This window comes from Solea senegalensis, linkage group LG21 (assembly GCF_019176455.1).
Source record: "Solea senegalensis isolate Sse05_10M linkage group LG21, IFAPA_SoseM_1, whole genome shotgun sequence".
NCBI lineage: Eukaryota > Metazoa > Chordata > Actinopteri > Pleuronectiformes > Soleidae > Solea > Solea senegalensis.
In genome coordinates this window covers 13,733,309-13,761,027 of record NC_058040.1, presented here as the reverse complement: position 1 = coordinate 13,761,027, position 27,719 = coordinate 13,733,309, and the positions used below count along the sequence as shown (strand labels likewise).

At 42.7% G+C, this 27,719-nt stretch overlaps 2 protein-coding genes across 2 annotated transcripts in view; both read left to right on the top strand.

Moving 5' to 3' along the window:
• LOC122758646 (matrix metalloproteinase-17-like) overlaps positions 1 to 24,602 on the top strand; it is an 86,877-nt gene extending 62,275 nt beyond the window's left edge. The window contains exon 9 of the mRNA XM_044012914.1: positions 24,519 to 24,602. Within this exon, the coding sequence (XP_043868849.1) occupies positions 24,519 to 24,602 (84 nt within the window). The remainder of the gene's footprint in view (positions 1 to 24,518) is intronic.
• Positions 24,603 to 24,622: 20 nt separating this feature from the next.
• cntfr (ciliary neurotrophic factor receptor) overlaps positions 24,623 to 27,719 on the top strand; it is a 92,627-nt gene continuing 89,530 nt past the window's right edge. Inside the window, exons 1-2 of the mRNA XM_044012913.1 lie at positions 24,623 to 24,656; positions 24,902 to 25,135. Coding sequence (XP_043868848.1) covers positions 24,638 to 24,656; positions 24,902 to 25,135 — 253 coding nt within the window. The 5' untranslated portion in view covers positions 24,623 to 24,637. The remainder of the gene's footprint in view (positions 24,657 to 24,901; positions 25,136 to 27,719) is intronic.

The following is a 27,719-nucleotide window of genomic DNA, read 5'->3' as shown; positions in this document are numbered from 1 at the left end:
TCCTGACCTCTTTTAACCCCGCTACAGTTTTATACGCTGCTATCAGCAGAGTCCGTCTACTGCGTTTTCAAGGACGTGAGAGTCTGTAATAAAAAAAACTCAGATATTGATGAAAAATAATAATGAATACAATATTAGTATCTTTGAGGTATTGCCTGGAGTGGATTTGAGCTTTTATCATTTCCAGCGCTTCTTCTTCTTCTTCTTCTTTTGTTGTTGTTGTTGTTGTTGTTGTCCCGGCAACACTTTATTATTATATTTTATCTTATATTACTGTCTGAAAATATCGAAGGTTTGCGTCTCGTTGTTATTCGTGCTGCTCATGACTCCGTGTCGCTGCCGAAGAGTAAAGCAGACGAAAGAGCTCCCGTGTGGATGTCCAACTTTCACAGTGTTTATTTTGGCGTGTTTGCCGACGTGAGTTTGCAAATTCACTGCCCGTGTTTTTGTCAAAGGACAATCGTCTCCTTCCTCAGCTGAGGTGTGATTTCCCAGTGAGGAATGGATACACACAGAAATCTATTTGCCTCTGAATGCTTCACACTGTTTTGTCTGTGGGGTGGGGGTGGGGGCACTTTGACGGGACGACAACAGTCTCAGCCGTCTTTTCAAATTTAAATTCCCAAAGCTTTCTTGCTTGTCCATCACGCTCACAAAACAACCTGAATGTGGAAAGTACAGGAAAGATTAGAGGATTGTGACAAGGAAACAGCGTTTTTCACATGGGAAATAGTATATATATATATATGCACGTATTGTATACAAAACCACGCTGACTCCTATACACAAACTCACACAAGAATGAATCACTGCCATCTCCTATTGGCTGATAAATCTGCTTGTACATCAATCCAGAGTTGTTGCGCCTCACTGTGTTTGAGTTTAAACACTGCTATTCTCAACTAACCGTAGCATATGACTTATACGACAAATGTTTTTTTTAAGTACTAACTGTTAACCCTTTAACACCTAAGCCTCAAAATGTTTTTTTTTTGCTCATTTTAACCATAAAAGGGGCCAGAAAATGTCCTGTAACTAAGTGCTTTTGCCCATTATGCCAGAATAACTTTCAATATCTGGCAGTGAAATAGTGTATTAATAATTTAAAATTTAGAAAAACAAAAAGTAACTCCGTAATTTTACATGAACATCAGATTTTGCATGTTAAATTTGAAATGTGAACATTATAAATCATTTAAAATAACATTTGTGCGAGTTTTTAGCAGGCCAAAAAATGAAAACTATGTACAGTACAGACATTTTTCACAACTTTTTCCCAGCGACAAAGACGATAATATGCCGGCTTCCTGCACCAGCGCAAGTGAAATTACCGTAATAACCACACGTTGGCTTTGACGTGCAACTTCTCAGCTTTCAGAAACCGCTGGAACTTTTCCCGATAGCACAAACCGTCGCGTTGTTACGGTAATGTAAAGTGTCGTCTGCAATACACTCGGTGTTAATAACCTAATTTTGTTTTGTCGATCTACTTATTTTATAAGAAAAATGTCAAAAATGGCTAAAGTAGAAGGCTGGAATCCCTTAAAATGCACTGAAAACAAATTCAGCATAAGTGCTTTTCTACTGACAGTTGTTTTTCTTTGTATGGCAGTGTGTGCTGAGTTTTCAGTGCCTCTTGCATTTCATGCAAGTGGCCTGATGGCCTAATGGTTTGGGAGATTGTTCCATTACTAATAGATAACAGGCTGGCTCGGTACAATAACCACATGCCCTTAAGCAAGTCACTGAAGCCCAGTTTGCTCCATCACTGTCAGACCTGCAGCTGTGGCGCTGTGTGCCTTGGGACACCGCATTGCATAATCCACCAGGACTAACAGGTCATTATGCAGCGTAATGTCCTGTCATAGTCTACGGTGGCCTGCCATGGCGCCGTGATGGGGTATCTCATTTAGGCGCCGGCAAATGGGCAATAGCATCTACAGATGTGAGGTGCAAGGGATTTAAGGCTGGAGCTAAGTGGATGATTTGCCAGGGGAAGACGTGCGCGCTCGCCACCGACGACTGAGCAATTATAATGCAGTTACAGCGATCCAAATAAGTAATAACGACGCGAATCGAACAATAACAATAACACTAAAAATGAAGGAGAGGAATCTCACAGCAGCAGTCAAGTTCGGTTTCATTTTAAAAATGAAGCTAAAGTTCGAGTGTGGAAGGAAATGACAGCAACTGTTGTAGAATCATCTGGAATAGCATAGAAAAGCTTTTATTGTCATTGAATTTGTTCAAGTGTAAAATTTTACACTTGAACAAATTCAGTCGTTCGGTTGTATTCACATTTTTCACCATTGAACCTCCCACAAATTGGACCATTAAAGGTTTGGTTTATATGTTTTTATTCCAGTTACAAACACTGAAATACTGCCCTTTACACTGTAAAAATCAATGTAGTATTTCAACCTTCAAAAAAAAACAGACAATATAGTGCGAACCTATACAAGGTAATAATGTAGATATTGAAGAAATCCACGTGCGGACAACGCAACACAACCGCGTTTCAAATTCTCACTTGGTACATGCAGTATCGGCAACATCACAGTGAGTGTGACATATTCCTTTAGCAGGAGAACATGAAGTCTAGTCTGTCAAATCGGTAACACGGCACATTTATCACAGCGGCTTACACACACACACACAGCTCAGGTAATCTAGTAGCAGAAGCATTAAAACCTTGGGGCTGAAGTTTTCGACACCTTTTTCACACTTAAACACACACCTACACCCGTACACGCACACACACACACACTGACGCACACTTAAGGAAAGGCCTATGTGCTGAGACATGTGCTGTGCACACGGTGATGAATTGAGACGAGGTTGTTCCATCACTCAAGTACACTGCAAAAGTGCCTTTCTAATCTCACAAATGTGTGTGTGTGTGTGTTCTTGTATTTGCACTTCTATAGGACCTTTTCTAGCATAACCACTGACCTTGTGGGGACCGTTCGTAGTAGTAGCCATTTCTGAGGAGCTGGTTAAGTTTATGGCTCAAATTTGGATTATGGTTTATAAATGTTACGTTTAGTTGTGATGTTTTGTTTTTGCAGTGTCCTCAAAAGAATAGCTTCACAGACCTGTGTGTGTGTGTTCTTGTATTTGCACTTCTATAGGACCTTTTCTAGCATAACCACTGACCTTGTGGGGACCGTTCGTAGTAGTAGCCATTTCTGAGGAGCTGGTTAAGTTTATGGCTCAGATTTGGATTATGGTTTATAAATGTTACGTTTAGTTGTGATGTTTTGTTTTTGCAGTGTCCTCAAAAGTGTCTGTGTCTTTGTGCTGCTCGGCACTGTTTCTAAAAGGTTAACTCTAATTCTAAACCAATAAAACATCAACAATCCAATGTGTTCTTGTATACACGATGTTTGAACTGAACAACAAGACGAGCACACTTTTATTGGCTCCTGCTTGTATCAACATATGGTGTCACCTCAAGGTTTAGCGGAATCACATTTAAATTTAAGGCCAGAAGAATCTCGCTCTCTGTAGGTGAAGCCTAGCCTTGGTCATCCATGTATGCGTAGGGGGTTCAGGTTTCTTATCATAGCGAGCCAGCACTGCTGAAATCCTCTCCCTCTACACACAACAGACTCAAAAGAAGCCAGTGTCCGTTTGGACTGTAGGACTCTGGTACTCTCTTATCAGTATTGTACCTACATATTTGATTAGGTGCATGCAATGTTGATTTTCCCCCAGCAAAACTGGAGCCAAGCAATTAACCATTTTCAAATAGCAGTTCAATACGATTTAAAAGCCTGTGGCCAAGAGGAAAGAAATCGGTCTTGTAACCGGAGGGTCACCGGTTGAACTTGCAGGACAGGTCAAGTTGGGTGCCCCTCAGCGAGGTACCCAACCCCCCCCAGATAAATGCTGCCCACTGCTCCTGCGCCTGGTTTGTATGGATTGAACGCAGAGGTTAAATTCACTGATCGCTAATTGGTGTGTGTGCAAATGAAGCTAATTCTAATGATCGAATGATACATTAGAGTATATACTAGTTAATACATGTGATGGTGTTGTTTATACATCTAAAACACTGAAAATATTGGAACTCAAGCTTGATTTAAGACAGTTATATATCAAATATGATCAACTGTGCAAAAGTCTTAAGGCACCGCTAGGTCTGTTGGTTTAGCATTCCTATGACAATGACAATATTATAGACAGTATCGTTATTTTCCAATTACATTTCAACAAATATCTGCTGCGAAAAAGGTCTGTGACGCGAGGTTTCTTCAAGACAAGCCTGAGCATAACATACAGTACACGTGTTTTATGAGTTAACCCTTAGAACACAGAGCGTTTTGGCTGCTTTCTTCCATGACTATGTTAAAACGTATATACTGAGGCGACAAGAATGTGCAATATAGAGTGTCTTATATCCTTTTTTCAGCACAACATAGGCAATCTGATGAAAAAAAAATGTAATTTCCACCAACTATATAAACACACATGAGAAGAAAGTACTCAAAATCGTATTGAATTTGCGAAATTTGGAAATATGTCAAAGTTCAAAGTTCACTCGGCTCATTTAATTATTGCTACTTTATATCACTACTAAAAATGTGATATAAAATTGCCTGAATATGTGACCTATAAACGCCCCACCCCCCAGGATGTCCATATAAGGAGTTGTGTATTATTCCCATGGTAATAAACAGACATAAACACAACAAAGTGGTGGTCGTGCTCTCACACTACTGTATATCAGAAACAACTAAATTAGATATTTTACCCAATTCGTTCAGCCCTAACCAGCAGCACCAAACACTTAATGCAGCATACAATATGACATCATCATTTTCGGTTATACGTGACACACTGGATTATGAGAAATGATAATTTTCTGACCATTTGACCAGTGCATCCTTTCTAAGATCTCACCGTGAACAAGATTTGTGTGTCTGCACTTATATTATTGCGTTGTGTACATAAAAAGAGACAAACGTTCTCCTTCATTGTCGAGTCTGAGTCACAACGCGGGCACAGGGTACAATATTAACGTGGCTCCAGCTTCACTCCCCTGCTATTGATTCTTCTCTCTTTTTTGTCAGTCTGACTACTGTCTGATGTTTGTCTGCCCTGATCGTTGTCTGGACACTTATGTTCTGTGCAGCTCCTACCCTGCGTGACTCTGCATGTCTATGTGGCGACCGGTGTGTCGAACAGAGTGTCCGTGGGCTCGTGTGTTGTGTGACAATCACAATGGGTTTTTTTTGTAAGTTATTTTTATTTTTTTTTATCATTTTGGACTGCCATATTGTTAAAATAGCCCACAATAGATAAACCTGGAAGAGAAGTGTGAGGTGACGTGATATTCAGCTACAAAGGCAACTAACGATTATTTTCACAATCTCTTAATTTGTCAATTATTTTCATGATCCAGTGGATCCAGTGTTTGTCAAACCTGGAAATGATGATGTTTTCTTACGTCTTGTTTTGTCCACAAACCAAAGTGATTCACTTGAAATGATTTATTTGTTGTATGGAGCAAAGAAATTAAAAAAATATTCACATTTAAGAAGCTAAAACAATCCCAAATGTTGCTGTTATGGCACAAGAGCGCACTCCCCACCTGCTTCATGCACAAACGCAGTTTTCCCCCCCTGTCGTCTCCCATTTCTCCCACATTTCAACATGCGCTTCATCTGCTGCCACCTTTGCCACTTCCTCCATCCTTTTCTTCTCCTCCCATGCAACATATTCTTTCTTTTTCCCCAAAGCAGCGTTAGGGGGGGTCCTTGAGGAGAAAGGTGCCAGGTTTCATCCCTGACGCTCTCACACACACACACCCCAGCAAACACAGCGACAGAAACGACACAGAGGAGTGCAGACTTTTCAGAACGACACCTCCGGGTGTGTAATTTCTCAACTTTTGAGCAAAACGATCAGCCTGGGACTTTGTCTGTATCGCAGCCAAAGTGCTAATGGCTCTATTTAACTGTCGGTGGCCATAATAGAAACAGAACAAATGCTGTTTATACTACAGGGAAGAGTCTCTTCAAGAGCAGCGCCAGGATTGAGGTGATAAAGATCTGAGTGTTAACATTTTTGCCTGTAATCTAATAACTTGGCACTTCTGGTGTCTATTGATCATTTAACATTTGGCAGGTTTGACTTATATAAAGTCCTATTTATATACTCTGTTGTGAAAATATGTGATTCAGTTTATATACGACTTGTGATATCATGTCATACTATTTTATTTTCCATTGACTATGCTCATTAGTCAACGTCAGCCTTTTCATCGCGCTCGCTGCTGCCAGTAGTGGAGATGGTAGAACATGCGGGTTCATGTGTGCTCGGGGGGAGAATGTACATGTTGAATTACCCTTCATTCAACAAGCATCCGAGACATGAACGCTCCTGTCCGTGACACATGTACGCTCATGCCTCTTCCAAATACTGGGATACAATGCCTTTCCGACATTGTTTGACTGTGCATGCTTTGAAATGGACACATGGGAAACACGGTGCTTTGTTTTGTTTGTTTGTTTGTTTGTTTTATTTCCAAGACTCCCACAATCGTGGTTGGGAAAGAAAATAAATAAATCAATAACCTCATGTCATCACTCATGGAAATCTGTCAGGAGAAGTTTGTGCTCTGCCCCAAACTTTGCAAGGTGTGATATACTGTAGCACGCAGAAGCCCCATCATAAAGGGCTCTGGCTCTGTGTGCACCTAAGTGAACTGGTGTCTCACTGCAGCGACCAGAGTTTTATTTACCTGAATTATTTACCTAATGTCTCCCTGAGACGATTCAGACGTGGGGCTGTGAGGTGAATCCAGTGGTGCACTGCAGTGCTTCTTTCCAAGCAGGTGTTTTCAAGTTTAAACCTCTCCCATTCTCTCATGATCATCAAGATAATGAGGTCGTCTGGATTTATATTGATTTTGTGGCTGGAGAATTGTGAAAAAATGTTCAAGGAGTGAGTTTTTTTCATATCTGGCGGTTATTCGACCGTTCAGGCGCAACTCCGGAGGTTCTACCGTAATGACATGTATATGGGTGCAAAGCTCTATTTCTCTGCTTTCCGGCATCCATCCATCCGTCTTCTACCACTTTATCCTCCACATGAGGGTCACACGTTGGGAGCTGTGCCAGTCTCAGCTGACATACGGCGAAAGGCGGGGGTCACAGATTACCAGTCCATCGTTTTTTGTTTTTTTTTTCTAGATGTCACAAACGGTCTAGGAGTTACGGTAATTTGAAGTACACATGCTATACTATGTCATCACACTTAACCCTCTGTATGACAAATAGTTCTTTGTGACTTATTATTTCAACCAGTTTAATCCTAATCTCAATGCCGATTGGCTTTCAGGACATTGCTTCTTGCAAATTTCCACTCAGATTTGAATATTTTTCCACTTTAGACGATTCCGAGCTCATTAGCCTGGATTGTAATCTCATGATTAACGATAACTAAGGATAACTTTGCTTCACGTGTGGTGTAAATGCACAATTACATGTTTTCTACAGTAGTGAAAGCCTCTACGGGTGGTATGGAAATCAACAGGTGCATTTTTGCGCGTCGCTCCCCTGAACTGCTGCAAAAATCCCCACGGATCAAACTTCTTACGTCGTTTCGTTTCCTCCCCAGTGTTTCCTGTTGAAAGCATTTCAGACACACACACACACACACTTATGGAACATCTTGGATTGATTTAAAAACTCCTAATAATTCCCTTTGAAGTGCTGGTTCATCTCTTCTTCTTCTTCCCTGTTGTCTGCATCCACAAAAAAAAAAACAAAAAAAAAACAGGTTGCCATGGCAACAGCTGTGCACTTCATCTGCTTGTTAAAGAGTGTGGCCAAAGCAACACCTGGAGCACAGCATATTTAATTAGGACACAGGTAGACGTGTGCTATCACCGTCAGGATGTTTTGATTAATTACTCATCACGAGGAGGATCAGGTGCTGCAGTATCACACTAAACAGAGTGTGTTATTCCCTACACACAATAAATTAAATGTTTATTTAAGTTAATGAGCTGGATAAACAGAAATGTGCTGATGGAGGAGAGGGTGATGGTTAAGTTTTCAAGAGGAAAACAGAAGGTAGAAGGGATGGGAAACATCTCTTCTTTGGTTCTGTGTGTGTGTGTAATACAGAGAGAGGGAGAGGGAGATGAAGGGGAGTTCCGTTGGAGGTGTGCGGGGAGCGTTTGCAGCAGACAAAGAGGGCAAGCTACTGGAATGTCAACAAGCCGGGGAGAGGACTCTGTCTACACATGTGGGCAAAGTTCTGTCTACACGCACACGCACACGCACGGAGAGAGCGCGTGGGTATATTAACCCTACACACTTCTCAGCAGTGCAGTCCACACTGCCATGCAGATGTGCACAGTGCGTGTGCATGTGCAGTGCACACACAAACAGTGCTGATGCCAGTGTTTGGAGCTGCGATGAGCCGTGTAAAATGAAGAGCAAACATACCTGGATGTCATTATAGCTCGACTTCAGACGGGATTATTGCTGGAACGGAGAGGCCTATGACTAACCGTGTCCATGTATGTATGTGTGTGTGTGTACATGTGTTTTCTATTTGCACAAGTATCCACACATACAGTGTGTGTATCTTTGCACGTTTGCAGTCCAAGGAGTGCACGCTGCTGTGTCAGGGAGTGTGTTTTTATGCTTTATGTAAACACACCAAGGAGACACACTGATATCAGTGCATTTATACAGATTTTTATTCTTATTCTTATCCTTTTTCTTTCTCCACCCTCCCTCCTCCTCCTCCTCCGTCAAAGAGCCCTTACGTCTCTCACTCATCCATAACATGTGTTTTGACATTCCACCAACAAAGCCCCTTAATTTCCCCCCGTTCGGGCGTCCTGTTGTTACAGCTCTCAACATCTCCACATTTCTGCGGTTTCACAGTCAGGGCTGACCTGTCTGAGGCTGCGAGTGAGACAGAGAGAGAGACAGAGAGACTTGGTGAATTGTGGAGAGTTATTTTGGATTTTAGATTCAGAGTCATTAATGATAATGATGATGATGATGACAATGGAAGTATGGTGATATAAAGTCTGTTCTAACAGCCACTGCAGCGCATGATCAGTATAAGTAAGAAAGTAAGAAAGAAAGAAAGAAAGAAAAGTTGCTCGTGGGTCTGTTAAGGTAGAAGAAGTCTCATCGATTCCACTCTGTCGTGTCCTCCGGCCGCTTCTCTTCCATTTGTTATTGACAGTTAATTCTGGCTCCCATTAACCAGAGCTGCTGCTGCTGCTGCTTCTTTGTATTTAGTGCATCTGGCAGCAAATTTAAATGAATTCCTTTACAGCCGAATCCTACGGAATCAAAAGAGATGTTTGCTAACCGACGGTTAAAGTTCAGGATTGGAGCACTGCACTGAGGAAATAACGGAAACTAAAATTGAAAGGAAAAATGGAAAACTAGAGTTTTTAACTGAAACGGAATATTGTGTTTACAAAACAAACTAAAACTGTAGCGAAAAATGTGCTTAGTTTTTGTCTTCGTAAATGAATTACATACTTCTGGGTTGGTATGAAGTGTGTTTATTTTGAAAGGTTTTATTTTCATTCATAATAAAAATGTTTCCAATTTGTTTTTATTTACTTATATGGGACATGGGGCTACGCAAGTTAAACAGAACACTGGTTATGTTGTTAGTAGATGTGTCTCAAGAGGGTTATTTATGTTTATTATCATTATTATTATCATTATTATTATCATTATTATTATTTATGTAAAAAAAACTAACACTAAAATGAATGAAAACTAAACTAAAACGGACTTATTTTAAAAACTCCAAACTATTCTAACCTTACACTGCACTGAGATTATTGCCATAGCAACCAGACACATGCTTGTGTGTGTGTGTTCTGCATACATGTCTGCATATGTTGTGTTGTTGTGCATTAGAACGTATAGCCTATAAAAACAAGTCTCCAAAAATAAAAAATGGGGGCTAGACATGCTGGATAGGACGCGGCGCTTACGTGGATATTCACTTACTGTAGTTTCCTTCTGTGACGTCTGCTTTGCCTGTGCGTGTGTGTGTGTTTGTGCGTGTGCGTGCGTGTGGGCTGTGTGTCCCTGCGGCTTAGTGTTGCTTTCCTTTCTGCTGGTGTGAAGAAAGTTTTTGTTTTTTTAAACTAAAACACACACAGACTCTCATATTCTTCCTGTCACATTGTATATTCTAACTGTTATCACTGATCTGATTAAGCCGACACAATGTCGCTCCGTGCTCTAACATTGATCCTCCCGGTTGCTATGGTTATAGACATGATTTCTAATTATGGCTCCGTCCCACTGTGTTAATTATCCCCGTTTCTTTGAACTCACGACGACTGTAGTAGAGCAGTAGAAACAGCAGCTTTTGAATTTGTCTTCAAGGGGCTATTTCTCTGTGAGAGATAACAGAGGGTGGATTTATCAACCAGGCCGATTGACTGACTATGATTCTGTCATCGTGGCAAAAGCGTCGCCGTCGTCGCCCCTGTGACAATGGACGAACGTGGAAGTAAAAAGGAAACTTCAGCGTAAAAAGATAGAGGAGATTCAGAAGTGCAAATGTGTAAAACTTTGAGAAAAACTTTCCCTCGACCCCAAACTTTCACCCAAAGAACTTCCTACTTGCAAACTAAGGACTTTACAGAGCACAAGGAACTCTAGAGGTGTGAGGTTTTGCAAAAAGGATGAAAAAAGCAAGTGGACAGACGACAAGGTCATGGCTCTTTTGAGTGTACATGCCGAGAAAGAGGTTCAGCAGGACTTTGAGTCGTCGACACGGAAACCGGGAAATCTTTATCCTAAGTAAATAAGTTCCTGGTAATAAAAGTTCCTGGAAATGTCGGTGGAAAAGGGGTTATAGTGGCCTAATAAAGTACAAAACAGACTATTTATCAGTCTAAATAGAGTGGAACAGCATAAACGTAGTAGTAATAACATACATATATACACATATGCACATGTAGAGCCATATTTTTGTGAAAGATATTGCACAGTATTTGGGAGTATTAAAGTTATTGCTCAGAAAAGATGATATTGGAGCTCCGCAGGCTTGTGCCCCAGTTCAAATACACCCCTGTGCTTGGATGCCGTTGCTTCTCCGTTATTTCTTGAGCACCCTTTTTGCTGGCCCGTCATAAAAGGCCAGCTGAAGCCCCACAGAGAGAGGCAGCTATAACGCTGCTGCTGCTGCTGCTGCTGCTGCCACTGCTGCTGCTGCTGCTGCTGGGATTATGGACATGATGGTGTGTTTTGCTGCTGCCAAACCTGACAGCACTTCTTCTTCCATCACTCTGTGTGTGTGTGTGTGTGTGTGTGTGTGTGTGTGTGAGTGCATTCATGTTTGGAACAATTGACAAGAGTGAGGAGGCACATAGGCATGTACTGTAGGTGTTTGTTTGTGTTTTTCTCTGTGGGTGTGTTGATCTGTGGTTCGTTACACATACACTGCCGGTGTGTGTGTGTGCGCGCGCTCCGCTTTCATAGACGCACAAAATTGATTGTAGCCTCAGAGTTGCTCATGTGTGTCGCTAACAGTAGTTAGAAAACAGTTGCACAGCCAACCGCGGGAAGCACGCCGCGGCCACCAGAAAAAATAAATAAATTGTGAATTCCACTGAAGGAATCTCTGAAGGGGACGGGGAAATAGCCGCAAGTCCCACTTGGAATCCCGAAACCTTTGATGGCTGACTCAAATAACAATGAAAACACCGCTGAAGGCTCCAGCGCCAGCTCCGCTCGCCGCCGCGGCCGGATTGCGTCCGCTTCCCGTTTTACCTGCCGTATAGCAACAAGCCGACAAACCGGGGGCTGATTGCTGTCGGATGATTGATGGCTCCGTGGCAGCTACAGAGCGCTGGAGTTCAGCCGCAGCTCGGTTATGCTTCCCAGCATTTCACCTAATAACAACACCAAGCTGAAGTTATCCCAGGCCAGGCCTGCTGCAGTAATTACATGGAAAAGATCGAGTTTTATATGGAGTTTTTTATGGAGTAGAAATATGCATCCCTTACCTTTTTCCATCTTTATCACCTTTAACTACTTCCCATAGTAGATAGAAAACATCTGTGCATCGGGGGGGAAAAAAAAAACGCCTCATATTTAAGATTTCCATGTGAGGATTTGAAATAATATTGCTTTAAATGCTTAATAACGCGACACATAGATGCAGTAAAAGGGCTAAATGTGCAGTTATCGTATCACGTTTCATCACATCACTCAATGTTGTGATGTCTGTGAGAAATGGAACACACCCCGGCATCACCGTGGCAGAAAACGTAAACATTTGTCCAACATCCTAGATTCTCTTTATTTGTATTATTATTTTTTTACTGTACCACATGAAATCAGACCAGTTCCTGTGTTAAGCTGCTATAGATTAGAACGTAAACATAATTTGCAGCTGAGGTTTTAGCAAAAAAAAAAAAACTGTCACAACTTTGACATCCCACTGCCATTATGAGACGATTTGTGGTGGGTTGATGTAAATATTTTGATACCAAAGAAGTTAAAGTGCAGTTCATTATGACATCATCATATGACTGTTGACTTCTTCTTCTTTTTCTTACTCCTCCTCCTCCTTTCCTGCGACCGCATCAGACCTGGTGAAAATGTACGTCCGTCGAAGTGGTTTGTTGAACGTGTGTCAAAAATTGGAAGTGGGAGGGGCTAAAAACCGACGCAAAAAACTTCTATTAGGCCATCTGATGTCGGGTTTAACGTACGCGAACGAAAGTTGGCGCACACGTTCGTTAGGTTGGGCCGATCAAAAAAGTCGGTGGCGACTTTCCTGTGAATCCTAAAGGAAAGCCGCCATTTTTGGATTAGCGATTTTAGCCATTTTGCACCAATGGTATTTGAACGAACTACTTTTAAAAACTAAGCACATTTTCGCTACACTTTAAGTTTGTTTTGTAAACACAATATTCAGTTTCAGTTAAAAACTCTAGTTTTCCGTATGTTTTTTTTTGTTGTTTTTTTTCTTACAATTTTAGTTTCTGTTATTTCCTCAGTGCAGTGCTCCAATCCAGAACTTTAACCGTTGGTTAGCAAACATCTCTTTTGATTCCGTAGGATTCGGCTGTAAAGGAACTCATTTCAATTTGCTGCCAGATGCACTAAATACAAAGTGTGCAGAAGCAGCAGCAGCAGCAGCAGCAGCAGCAGCAGCAGCAGCAGCATCGCTGGTTAATCGGAGCCAGAATTAACTGTCAATAACAAATGTTACAAAAATTTACCAGGTTAATGAAACAGTAACAACAATATGTATGGTTTTAAAGAAAGAAAAACAAACGTTTAGGGGTGTAAAATAGTAAAACCTGTCACAAACATAAAGTCAATAAAAATAAATGAGTACATCAAAAGACAAGGTCACATGAATGCCAATCTATAAAAATGGGTTTTTAAGAGATGATTTAAACGACGCGAGCCTTAATCTCCTCAGGCAGGTCGTTCCAAAGTCGCTGGGTCCTGATGGCAAAGCCCTCCGGTCTCCTCTGGATTTGAGCCCTGACTCCGCCTGAGGGTCTGAGGCTCACACCTTTGTGGACTGTACATCGGGGTCCAGACCCATAGGAGCTTTAAAAGTGATCAGTAAAAAAAAACAAAATAAAAAATCAATTCTGAAACATAGAGGGAGCCAGTGAAGGGCAGCCAGGACTGGGCTGATGTGACAGTGTCGGATAAAACGTGCATATGTTCTAAAGTCAAGCCGTCAAATGGTGAAACATATTGAGCTGGACCTGATTCTGCTGCAGCACGAGGGATGAAAACACTTGGCGTCTTTCATCAGCCTCTTTTCTTAATTGGAGCTATTATAACTTTTTATCGCAGCCAGGCAGGACACGTTTTATTTATCTATTTTTTTTTTTCTTTCCATCACTTCATCTCCTCTGTCAAGGTCATGGTATATTTGCACAGCGCGCCCCGCGATGAAGGCAGTAATTTTGCGCTGATATGATCTTGGAACACAGAGACTCTCCTCGTATATTACAGTCCATTAATTAAGGCGGCCGTTCCTCTGTCCGTCCCCCTCTTGTCCTCACTCACTCGTCACGTCCCGCTCTGTCTCATCCTCAGTGTAACGCTGTCATATTTCCTTTTATTTCCTCTGTATCGCCCGTGTGGTTTATTAATAATAATAAAGAAACACTGGTATTAGCGCTGACCTTCAGAGTCTGGCTCTGTGGGAAAGCTTAGGGTGATGTCAGGCCAATGTTATTAACCAATAGGATTAGCACTGTGAGGGAGGTTTCTGTAGGCTTATATGAGATAATCAATATTATCCAGTCTTGCCAAAAGGAAGTCGAGCCCCATTTTTTATGAGATACACAATTCTATGTAAAAGCCGATGGTTACTATCTCCCACTGCTGCCACTGTTAGCTTTTTATGTCACAGGTTTTCCTCGTAACTATAATATTTGCACATGTATATTCATATTTCCTGTTACGTTGCTACTGGGCCTTCTCCGAAAAATGAAACTCTCGTTAGACACGACGTGACTAACGAGAGTTGTGTTTCATAGCTATCACGAGGGGTAAACGTGTTTACCTTCGTTTTATTGACCGATCTGACAGGAGGAAATGTTCATCGTGATGGATCGCCCGCAGGAGCACAGGTTGGAGAGGGAAGGAAGAAAAGGAAATATATATATGGTACAGTCTGGGGTCAGCAGGAAGGGCTGTACTTCCTGTCGCTAACAACAACCGCGTATTAACACAGCGGGGGCTCAGGGTCCCGGAGGCACAGCGCGGCGAGCTTTGTCATTTTTTTTAATCGTCCGTTTCCCATTGTTCTTTGGGGCGACGGCGGCGTTATGTCATGGTGTCGTGCTGCGTTAGTCTGGGAACAGCAGGGCAGAGTGAGACGAGTCACGTCGTCGGTCATGTGGGGATTCTTCAGCATCACTGCTACTGCTCAACACGACACTTGAAACTCGTCCACTGCCTGACTCTCCATGTTGTGTGTTGCGCTTAAAGTACACGTGTGTGTGATTACCAGCCAGTGCTGTTCAAATCCTATTAAATTCAGATTTGACAGGGCGTGTTGACACACGGGATCTAAAGCGGATTCAAACCACATATGGAGATGGCTTCAAACGCTATTCTGATTGAATTTTTACAGATCCATTTTTAATCTGAATGTCCCGGTCGCTCACGAAGTGTCTTGTCGACATCGATCCAGAGAGACGGAGGTTAATAGGTGGTGCGTTAAACCGTTGACATGGTGGAAGAAAGACTAGAACTATAGAAATCCAGGTCAATATGGGCACACGCACGCAGCGGATCTGGTCACTTGCAATATGTGACGTAAACGTTTGGTCAGGAAAATCAGATTCTGATCAGATTCTGATCGGATATGCTTACGATGTCATGCTGCAGTCTGAACAAAGCCTTAGATCTGACTTTCATATGAGAGTGACTTCCCTCTCTGACAGCACACACGTGCACACTGATACCTTTCACACGCATCATCATCATCAACAGCAGAACATGTCAACAGTATGGACTCTCACATGACTTGACATGTCGTCTGGTCATATATCAAATATCTAATAAAGGACCACACACCGAAATGACACTAATCTGATTTGAAAATCAGAATTGAAATTGCATTTTCTGCATCCACACAGCCTTGGGGAAAAATAAGATCTGAGTCATTAGTCATCCGTGTCACATTAAGGGACAAATCCGCTATCACCTGGTGATGGTTCAACATTCTATCTCTTCATACAGATTACACTCGCAGTTATTTAATACAGATTTTCTTCTAGGATCTAATTTTGCAGTAACTGAATAATGCAATTGTTGTTTTTAGTGGCTCATAGGCTCAGTTGGCGTTGTGTTACGCTATCTCTTTTTGTTGGTCGATGAATGGCGAAAACAAAACCTCCGACATTTTGAAGAATTCTTTAATTTCGTAGGAAGTGAGCCTGAAACCTGTGCGGACCAGCGTAGACGTAGCAGACGATGCAGTCCCCTCTTCTTTTCTTTTCTTTTTTTTTTCCCCACCACTCACTCGCTGTTTTTCCTCTCCTGCCGGGAAAAACCTTACAGATGTTTCAGATCAAAGCCGTGTTATTCAGCTGTCCCAATCCTTTTCCTCGCTCCTGCTCCCTGCAGCCGGCCCTCCGGAATCTTCTCCCATTCCTCATTTCATGACCTCTCTAATCCAGGCTTGTAAAATATTAACTGCCCTGCTCACTCTCAACAACCCCCTGTCCTTTCTTTGTCTAGCCGCTCTCACCTCTTCATCTTTCCACTCCATCTCTCCACTTCTCCGTCTTCTTTCCACACTCGCCGTCTTATCGCCCCCTCGCCCTCCCCCGCAGAGCACAGACGTCTAAAATGTGAAGTATCAATTAACCCCCCGATTCTGCCTCTTCTTCCGGCGGCGTCAGACCGCGGCGCGCACACAACGCTGTATATCTGCACGTGCGGTGCGGCGGGGCGAGGTGGGGGCCCCGAGATAAGATGGCAGGAAACAGGAAGTGGATTTATTGGAGACACACACACGCGCGCGCGCGCACGGAAAACACGGACAAACAGTTGCACAGCTGCAGCTGCCTCAGTGCTCACATGAAAGGAGAGGCAGAAGCAGAGAGAGCGAGAGTGGATGTTAATCTCTCTGTTGGAAAGGAAAGAGACAGGGAGGATAACGTGATAACTTCATTCCAAGATATTTCCAGAGGAAGTGTGTCTGTAAGAGAGAGAGAGAGAACCCGTGTGTGTGTCAGCGTACAGTTACAGCATCTGTATCAGTGTGTTAATATGTGAACGTGTCAACAAGGAGTTTATTGCTGATACTTATTATGTCATACAGCACTTAATCGGATCTCGGGTTTTATGAATCGCCTTGGGGGGGTCGGGGGATTTGTTTTTCCTCATATTTCCATGTCATACCTCACAGAAACTTCTGAGCAACCTGCCTCACCAGCTGTGCCTCATGCTGACTGAGCTAAGAGAAATACTTGGCGGCCGTGAAGATGATTTCAAAAAAAAAGAAAAGACAGAAAGAGCAATCATGTAAAATGTGGGTCTTCAGAAGCAGAATGTGCACACGTTTGAAACCTCCCGAGGCTTTTTAACTTCTGCCCATACGTACAAAGATTAAGATTTAATTCCTATATAGTCATATATACTGTATAAAAAATAATAATTGAGTAAGAATATAAAAAAAAACTTATTTTAACCATAAAAGGGCCTTATTTGCAATTTACTACATGTTAAAATATAAAATTGTACAGCAACTTCTCAGCTTTCAGAAATCACTGCAATTTTTGCAATAAAACACTTACACTCCAAGTTAGTATGCTGTATCACTTCATTTGTGTCCATGCCATAAGAGCAGCACAAATTCAACAAACTAAACATCTGTATTATGCCCCCTTAGGTCCGTTATTCCTATAGAACGCCGTCTGAATAACGAGTCTCTCGGATACAATCAGGGAATTAAAAAAAAAAAAAGATGCAATGTAATTAAGACTTGTTTGCACAAAAAAGAAAAACAACTTGGCTGCAGCCAGCGATAGCAACCTTGAGAACAACACTGTGAATAATCATGCTGTAAATTTGAAATGACCTTTTCTGAGTCCAACTTCCACTCAGAGAGAGAGACACTCCATATAGACACAATATTTGTTGATGGGGGGGGGAAAAAAAGAAAGTCAGAAAGAGTATATTCAAGCATCGATCTGCTTCATTTGCTGGGATTTCACTTCAGCTCCAGCGCTCTTACTGTTGAAATTCAAACAAAAACAAAACCAATATTCAAACTTGCGACATCGTCAACATTGTTTGCAGAGAGAGAGAGAGAGAGGACATGACTTATCCTTGTGCCTGGGTCCACGAGGGTCCAATGAAAAGACAAACGGAGGCCAGAGACGCAGGTTACCCTGAGCAACAGCCCAATCAGGTGTGAATGACCCACGTGTGACCTCGTAAATTATTTATGCCTCGCCGCTTTGTGTGTTCACGTAATGCAAGTATACCACACAAGCTGACGAAACTAAGCTGCAGATCTGAAATCAGTATATAACTTGTATTTCTGACATTTACAATATTCAAGGTAATGCAAAGGGTCAATAGAGACACTGAGAAAAAAAGTCTATTTTATGTGAAAGTGATTACACTGATAAAAAAGTACGTTTATCAGTGTGTAGCTGTTATTACAAGGTGGTGGACTGGTGGAATTTACCAGGGTCTTTGAATGCATTTCCTTTTTCTTTCTTTTTTTTTGGCGCTCAACGCCCGGTGAACCCTGCATTAGTTTTACTTTACTTTTACTTTGTTTGAATCTTGTCTTGAAATTCTCATCCCTGATAGAGAATAGTTTTGAGTACAATTTAGCACACATTATGTGTGTGTGGAAGGAACAAGAATGTGATCTTCTAAACTGAAACTGATAATTCTCCTGCGCTCTATCTCGGTGTGGCAGCCAATCCAATATTTTACTGTTGGACTTTGAAAAGGCACTGCTCCCCTTCGGCATACAAATGCGATTCACTGATAAATGTTCCAGTGAGTTAGAGGCCGCGGCTGGAAAGCGACGCGGTCAGACTCACGCACGTGCCAATGAATCCACAAGGAGGGCTACGAACACACACACACACACATAGCTATGCACTGCCACTGACACACAAACACAGGGAATATAACATTTTGACATGGTAAATCAGAATGTCAGAGCTGAACTTCAATTTCATTTCATGCCGCCGCTGTGGAGGCACATCATAACTAACAGCCAGTTATTCGCAGACACACACGCGCGTGAGTGTGTGTGTGTGTGTGTGTGTGTGTGCGACGTGAAGTCACAGATGCAGAATGATAGAGCCACTCTCTCTCACATGTGCCACATTATTTCCACGTGCGTGATCACACTGTGTCACACAGCTGGTTCACTATCATCTAAATTCATCAGGACTGCAATCTACTCAAGAGGGTGTGTGTGTGTGTGAGTGTGCTTGAATGTGTTACCTCTCTGTCAGGACCAGCAGTCCTCACAGAGACCACAACCGGATCGGTTAAGGTTGGGAATGAACCGGTTATGCTTAAGGTAAGGGGTAATGCTGTCCAAATGGAAATCAATGCAGTGTCCTAAGAAGAGTAGCTACACAAACCCGTGTGTTTAGTGTGTGTGTGTGTGTGTGTGTGTGTGATTGATGCATCTGTGTTTACACTTATCTGAGGCGCCCTTGAGTCCTCTCCAGCGCTCATACATGTGATAACAACTGTGTTTTCCATGTACACGTTTGTAGAGAGATACGATTGTCAGAAAAATATAATTTCATAGCTCAAGCTATTCGTGTTTCTATCACCGCCCAAGGATTTCTCAAGTGTCGGAGGCATAAACGAAACCTATCTTTGTAGACGGTGTGCAGAAATCTTCAGAAGGACGAACAAAACATAGTCAGACTTAGCAAATACCACAGTTTTGAAATATCAACATTTTGACATTTACTGGTTGTCATGTCAGCTAATAGCTAAGCCCACATTTTCCCTCCGCGTCAATGTCCTGACTTCATCAAGAGAGATTTGATGAAGTCGTAGTGGGGAGGTGTAACAATGTCCTGCCCGGCGGGCTCTGGGATGTTTGAACAGGTCATTGTTGCAGTGTTTAATCAGCTCGTCAAACTCATGAATACCGTCTCTGGTCCCTGGCTAATGATCATTTGTCCTGAGTTGATCCTTCTGGGTGAAACGGGGTGATTCAAAGTGGAAGTGATGAGGACATAAATGAACTGTCTTTCGCTGCACCTGAAGCAGAGCTGATGTTACTGTATTTCCAGTTTCTTTCAGTCCAAACATGAGGCAGATGTTCATGGTGTGTGTGTGTGTGTGTGTGTGTGTGTGTCCAAATGACACAATCAAACACAACCGCTCTCTAACGGAAAACACTATGTGTGTCCCAATTGAAATGCTGATTATGAAATATTTCAAATCTAGCGTGGGAAGCAGACCGACGTGAAATTTGACCTATGAACTCTTAATGAAATGAATGAAAAGGATAGCTGTGCAGACCTGTGTGTGTGTGTGTGTGTACTCCACATCCCACAGACGTATACACAGTACATGCAGGTCATTTATGCAGGTCATTGTGTGTATGTAGGTATGAGCATGCATGTTCATTATTCAGCCTCAGGTCTTCCTGCAGGTCTTGGCGTCGGTGACCTTACAACGCAACCTTATCTTGGCTCTTCATGGTAATGCTCCGCTCTGGGAAAACACTACGAGGTTGCATAAGTACTACATTACTCTCTCTCTCCCTACCATGAATATCAAGTTAAACTTTCTCTTAATGGCGAGAAAACTTCTTATGTCTCAACCCCTCCAGCCACAATGTCCCCTATCATTTGTTTAAGACGACAGCACGAGCACGAGCCAGCGCCATTCAACTGACACTGAAGAACATGACGATACTGTATTTCCGACAAGAAGGAGACAAGTATGGAATAAAATGATCCAAAACCGTGTTTTAACCAACAAGTCCTCCAACTGACTATTGACCTTAACTAAGTGTTAGAGAGGTTAGGGTTCGGGGTAAAAAAAAAAATGTTAATAATTAGCGCATTGTGGCAGTCAAACCCAGTCTTTTTTTTAATTTTAGATACTTTATTAATCCCCTTTGGGAAATTATTCTCTACATTTTGACCCATCCTAGAATTAGGAGCCACACTGAGTAGCGCCCAGGGAGCAATGGGGGTTGGGTACCTTGTTCAGGGGTACCCCAGCCCTTTCGACCTGGTGGGGACTTGAACCGGCGACCTTTCGGTTACAAGCCAAGTTCCCTTTCCACTTATCCACAGGCTGCCCCCTGTATTGGTCCAATACTGGTCAATATCACTGGATTGGATATCGGATATCTTCACTAAGCACAGACTGTGAAAAACCAGCAAAAGCATATTTAGCTGAGTCATGTTTGGGCTGTTTATTTATCCTTTTTGGGAATTATGTCTTTGTAATGACTCAGCGACATAGTTCATAAATGGTCTAAAATGACTGTATCGGTAAGAATTGGAACCCATGTCGATGACACCAAAGTACAATGGTTTAACCGCTAAACCAACTGCCTGTTCGAAACCTCATCAAAGTGACTTGATGACGACGCACACACTAAAGGTCACGTCTCGTCGTAACTCTTTTGGTTTCAGGCGAAACAGAACAAATATTGTTTTTAAAAACCACAAATGAAAGGTCAAAATAGATTTCATTATTAACAAGATATGGTAAAATGGTAAATGCTCTGTATTTAGCTAGCGCTTTGCTAGTCTTGATGACCACTCAAAGCTGCTTTACACTCCAGTTTTGCCATTCACACCCATTCACACAGCACATTTTCTATCACTCATCTTTCACACCCATTCTCAGGAGCAACGTGTCTCTAAGTGTCACACACACACCGACGTAGTCGACCGGGGAATCAAACCCCGGAATCCACCTTCAAGTTGAAAAGCGACTCGCTCGTTTCTTATAACCGTGTATTTATGCATGAGACACCACTGAGATGTTAAAGATTACAATAAATGACAGCAGTGTTTTTTTTTTTTGTTTTGTTTTTTTTAATGAAAGCAGTTTCCAGTTATTTTAGTGTTGGCTGTAAATGTATTCACACTGGGTAAATATGTTTTATTCTGATTCAGGTCAAAATTATTGCCATTTACAACCAGTGCGTCGTGTCCTTGAGTATTTTTTTTAAATTATTTTTTCCTTTTAATTATTGATGCAGCACCAAGGTGATAAACTCACTCAACTTTTGCAAACACACAAAGGTGCGAGCTGTGTTTTGCCAGTTTGTCCATGTCAAGCCGTGGAATAATGAGGAGATACGGCTGAATTTAAACTTCCTGAAGGACGCCGATAGGTTAAATCTGATTCTGGGCTTAATAACGACGTTGTTGTGATGCTTCATAACCGTGGACCTGTCTGTTTCCCAAAGATCAATAGCACTTGAGCTGAATGTCATTATAGTTAACAGGCCTGCTTGTGTGCACGCTGATGAAGCATGAGGACATTATGCAGGGCAGCGCGAGAGAGCGCCCGCGTGAAGGAGGACACATGAGAGTGCTTTAGCCGGTGTGCGGCGTGTATGCACAGCGTCCGTGATTAGTGAGAAACCACAGGCCAGTGCTAACGGTCGAGAGCAGAATGATGCAAGGACAATGCAGAGGAGGCTGGAGCAGAAAGCAACGTGTTTACGTTCGACCTCCCGGCACGCTTTTATGTTTCTTTGACTTTTATGAGTCTCCCTTCAATCTTCATGAACAGAAGTGATGCAACAGCATCTGCACGCCGTCTCCTCCGTCCGAGGACGGGCTCTGTCAAGCAACACCGTCTGACCTGAGTGATGGTTGCGTTTATACGCCAGCGGTGCAGAGGCGGGCGGGGTCAAGAAGTGTTAAATGTGTTGAATTGTTTTGTTTTTTTTGGTTTGTTTTGCCGCCAAATTTATTTGTGAAACTTTGTGGCTCCTTTTCAGTCGCACTCCAACACAAGGAAGTCTGTCTGTAGCAAACACGGGCATCTATTTCACTCCGACAATAGCAAATGTGGATTTTCAGCGATGCTAAAAGATACATTGACTCATGAGACTGGCTTGTTTGTTTACCCGCCGTGTTTACTCGCCTCATCCTCTGCACAAACCGAGCGAGTGCAACGCCGCTTTCTGACTGACTCAGCTTTGATTTTATTTACTCCCCTGCAGCGCCAGAGGCCTTTTTTAGGTCTAAAAATGAAGTGTGTGGTCTGACCTACGACACCCCGGTCTGAGGATAATGCAGTGCAGTATTCCAGGGATTTAAGGCTGCATTATTAAGATGGATAACACATAACGAAACACATGCTGGGTCTGCTTGCAGAGAGGCTCTCTCTACCTGCCTTTGTGGACTCTTTTAAACCGTGTTTGCAGCACCCGCTGATTTGAACGCACACGAATAATTTCTATGATCGCCCAGAGACTGTGGAGGAGAGGGAGAACTTCTGCTTTTTAAAACGACATGAAGTGAAACCGGGGGGAAATGGTGATAAAAGGCAAAGGCAACGAAGATGAATGGGATATCGGAGAGGGCGGAGGTAGAGAAAAGATTGATGGAACCCAAAAAAAAGAAGAATGGAATGTGGCGGGAGAGAGAGGAGGTCACGGAATCAAAGCGTCGTGTAGAGAATCTCAAGGACGTTTGCAAAAACAAATCCACAAAGAGAGGTCAAAAAAAATATCTTTATACAAATAAAAAGATCTTTTTGTATAAAAAATGTACATTAGCTGGAACACTCTCTGTCTTTTTGATCAGAGTCAAGGTTGGAAATATCACTTTTATGCAATAGTGGATTATATATCAGAGCCGTGGTTAAATAACACAAAAATAACAACAAATTAAATAATAATAATTAGAGTCACCTTATCTCCACAGTCTAATTTCACTATACCAGTGTCTGAAGTACACGTGAGGAAGAGCAAATGATCTTATTGGGAACAAATCTGCCTCCTGTGAAAAGTCTGTACCTGACTTTTTATACCAGTGTATCTTCACGTTGGCAGTATTTTCTCAGGTGGAACTTTGACTCGTTTTCCTCTTCTCTTTCTCCTTCTCTAGATTTTGTCAACCATTATCGTCGCTCCTTTTCTCATACGATCTTTCCCCCAGCAAACTTTTCTCCTGCTCGGTGGGGAAAGCGTCGGTGTTTTACATCAACTTGTCATCCGTAATGTTGCGCGACTACCTTATTTTGGATTTAATCACCCGTCACGTCCCCTCCGACAGTCTCCCTGTGCACACACATCATGGTGTAGCAGAGAGGAGGAGGAGGAGGAGGAGAGGGGGGAAACGAAAGAGAGGAAGAAGGCAGCACTGCATCACCACAGATGCCAACTGTACTTGCCGTCATTAAGCCCTAACATCAAAGTGAAAACTTCATGGCGTTCGCTACGATGTGAATATATTTTTAAATGTCAATAAAAAGTCGCACTTTATTTACATATCTGCTAACTTGACATACTGTAGCAGGAGACATCAAAAGGGAAGCTGGACTCAGGGAAACGGCAGGGGCAAATGGTGATGATGATGATGATGATGGGGATGAATGGGGGAGGGGGCATGTGTGTGACAGTCAGCGAGGTTAAAAAGGGTTTAACTACAGACACAGAGGAGGACAGGGGAACAAACAGTGTCGGGTTAATGTTAATGGGGACAGGGATCTTGTCCTATTAAATATGGATGGCCCTGTTATGGGGCATGAAATATACATGAAACACTGGGTTGACATCTGTATCCGCTGCATTTAACAGGCACGTCCGAGGACATGGCGGGCGGGACGTGAGCGACGGCAAAATGAGAGGCATCATGGGAGGAATGAAGTGAAGGAAGGGGACAAAGAGACAGGGGGAGGGACCATGAGAGGATCCTGACAGCGGTTGATCCCAGGTCACTCGGGGGGATGTTTTGTTGTCTTTGTGGAAGAAGCGGGCTTCAATGCTTTATTCTCGTTAGCCTTGTTGTCCTGTTAATCTGTTGTGTTTAGTGGTATAATCTGGGGATCTTCACCCAGTGCAGTGCGTCCATGACAGGTCCCATGAGACTCATCTATAAAAGTGAGGGCGACTAACCCTGGTGGCGTGGATAAAACCTAAAGCCATCATCATGGTCTCTCATGGTCATGGTGAGGCAATGCTGACTTGTCTTGCTGCTGTAAATATGTCATTCCTACAAGGGTATACATGATGGTTTTAAAGAGCTTCTGTCACCACCCACCGCCTCGTCAAACCATGTCTTTATAGTCCTTGCTGGGACACAGTGACGATCGAGAAGGCTCTTCCTCAAACTGTTATATTTAACTGCAGTCCAGTGCACACGACAGTCCAGTTCTGTTTCTCTCTGACCCTTTCGCCCTCTGCGTGTTCACAGTCGCGAGGAACCAGTACGAGCAGATGAACAGCGACGTAACCATGAAGTGCGGCTCCCTGGACAACGACGCGTCGGTGTCGTGGAAGGTGAACGGCACAGACGTGAAGGCGCAGCACCGTCTGGTGGGACCCCGACTCATCCTGACCCAAGTGAACCTGGGCCACAACGGGCTCTACAGCTGCTTTCAGAACCCACACGGCGAGCGGCGCGACACCATCACGCTCCACGTCGGCAGTGAGTACCCCGCCGTATTTCCATTTATCAATGAGACGTGGTAAATCTCTCATCATCCCAAACGAGGAGAGAATTACTGATGTGATGTGTTGCAACCAACTGTGTGTAAATCCAACAGCAGCAGCTTAGATGGGGTTACACTTTATCTTAAAACGATGCTGCACCATGTAATTTACCGACAACCTGGTAATTACAGGATCTCAGGGCATTAAATTCTGCCGAGCGCCGAGTCGTCTCATAAATCATCCCCACGCAAACTACCAATTGTTCTGTCCACTCGTGTCAACTCAGCATACGGCCTAATATGATTACTGTGAGCCGGAGAGCGTGCAGCTGCAGCCGATCGTCATTCTTGTGCCGCTCTGTCACTTTTTATGCTTTTGGCCCGCTGACCCTTTGTCACTCTTACTTTTTATCGTACTTGCTTTTAAGCTTTTGTGGTCACCTTTGTCTTTTTTTTTCGTCGTCTTTTCTTAATCTTTTACGGTGATCACTGGCTCATAAAGTCACTGTGAGTGTGTCACAGGTGTCAGGACCTTCATTCGACCCTTGTTGCTCACATAACCCGTATACGATGGTGTTTCTGGAAAACAGAAGAAAAACGATGTCTTTAGCGCAAATGTCAGCCATTTTATTTACATGTCGTCATTACATGAGCTCCTGACGGTGCTCGTTATTGTTCCGGACAGACCAAAATGTACGCTGTCTTTATGCCACATTCTTTCTGACGTAGCCGATCCTGTTTGTTTCTTCGGTAAATAGCCGTTCAGGCGTCTAATTATGCGAGAAGGGTTTGGCAAACGTGGACATTTTCCAAAGACTTTTGTCCTTGTTTTTACTTCCTATAACAATATTTGCGCATCATACAGCTCCAACAAAAGTGCATGAGACTGTAACAAGAGTCAAAGGGGGAAATTAACCCCAAGATGTTACAGAGGTCATGTTTAGTTCACGCGTTTTATTCTTTGCCGCTAGGTGAGTTTTTATAACAAATGAATGAATGAAAAAAAATAGGCTGAAGCTTGTGGTTTATTTTCAATCCAAGGAATGAATTTAACACAATTTCATTTCATTATTGAGTTCATTCCATAACTTTACCCCCAAAACTGACTGAAATATTTGCGATTTGCAAATTGGATTATTTGATTTTGTGTTCCAAAATGATTAAATGTTCTAGTTTCCCCAGTCAACAGTAGCATCATGTCTCTCCATGTTGTAGTTCTGGTTGGAATAGGAATAGGAGTGTTTTGGTTTTTTTCCCCCGCCAGTTGTTTCCAGTCGTCTTCTACTTGAGTCTGATCAAAAATTCCCATGGGAATTATGTTGCAGCTGTTTGCTGATTATAGCCGGGGTGAAATTAGGCGTAGCTCTAATACCGCGTATCAGTGACGGCGGTGCCAAAATCATCACTCCCACAACAATATACAACTTTTCGGTGAAGTCCGTCCCATGTCTAATTCAGAGAGAGGTAGCCTTCCCACACCAATCCAATTCAGATAATGAAACAACGCCATATATAGTCAGACTGTCGCTCTTTGACAGCGCGTGTAAATCCACGTCTACGCTTTCAATTCCATTCATTATGTCAACACAAACAATAGGACGTTAAACAGGGTGTCGACCACGTCAACAATCCGTTCCAGTGCCGATGTTACATGAAGAATTCCTGTGCAATCAATGCTTGATGAATGAGTCAGTGTGTGAGTGTGACACTTTGGTTAATCATATTGGCAATGATGAATTACCCAATACTGAAATAATAGTGAATTAATTAGAGTTTTGTGTTGTGTTAGATTATGTCGGCTGGGTGAATGATGCAATGCACACACACACACACACACACGGTGCATTGTGAAAGAAAAAGAAAGGCAGCTGTTACTACTACATGTGTTGCACATATTATGGTCTACGCGTGCGCATGCTTTTCTGCTACCTGTGCTCATAATAACACGTTAGGTGGTCTGACGCTGTGTGAGTGTGAACCTGGTATTCCTTATGTCGTGGAGAAAGTCAATGACTACAGTTGGGGTCAGGATTAGGATTAGGCCTGTCGTAATGTTGGCGAAGGTGATGCAAGTCAATGCAATGTCCTCTGAAGTCATGGAAACCAGTGTGTGTGTGTGTGTGTGTGTGTGTGTGTGTGCCACCAATTCATCAGGGGTGAATTACAAAATTGTGATCGTGAGAAACATAACCCAGTGGACGATCCCGCGGGCAGTGAAACGTAATTGCCGAAATAACAGTTGGTGATTTTATGACACGTTTAGGGCACAGACATTAAAAAAAACACAAAAAAAAACGTCACATTGTTATCTCACACTTACACAGAGTCTGTCACTTCTTATTTTTTGTTGAGCTCTTTTAATATTGTTTTTTGTCTCATGTAAAATGTCACACAGTGATAACGACGTCGCGGCGACAGGCTGCACTTGTCGTGATCACCATCGCGATGATACTTTGATTTTATGCAGCGTTTATGACTTCCACCCGGGGCTTGTTATTCTTTGCACACACATACACACACAAGTGTTATCAGGGGAATTAGGCCAGAGCCATCTGCCTTTACACATTGGCTCTCTGTTTT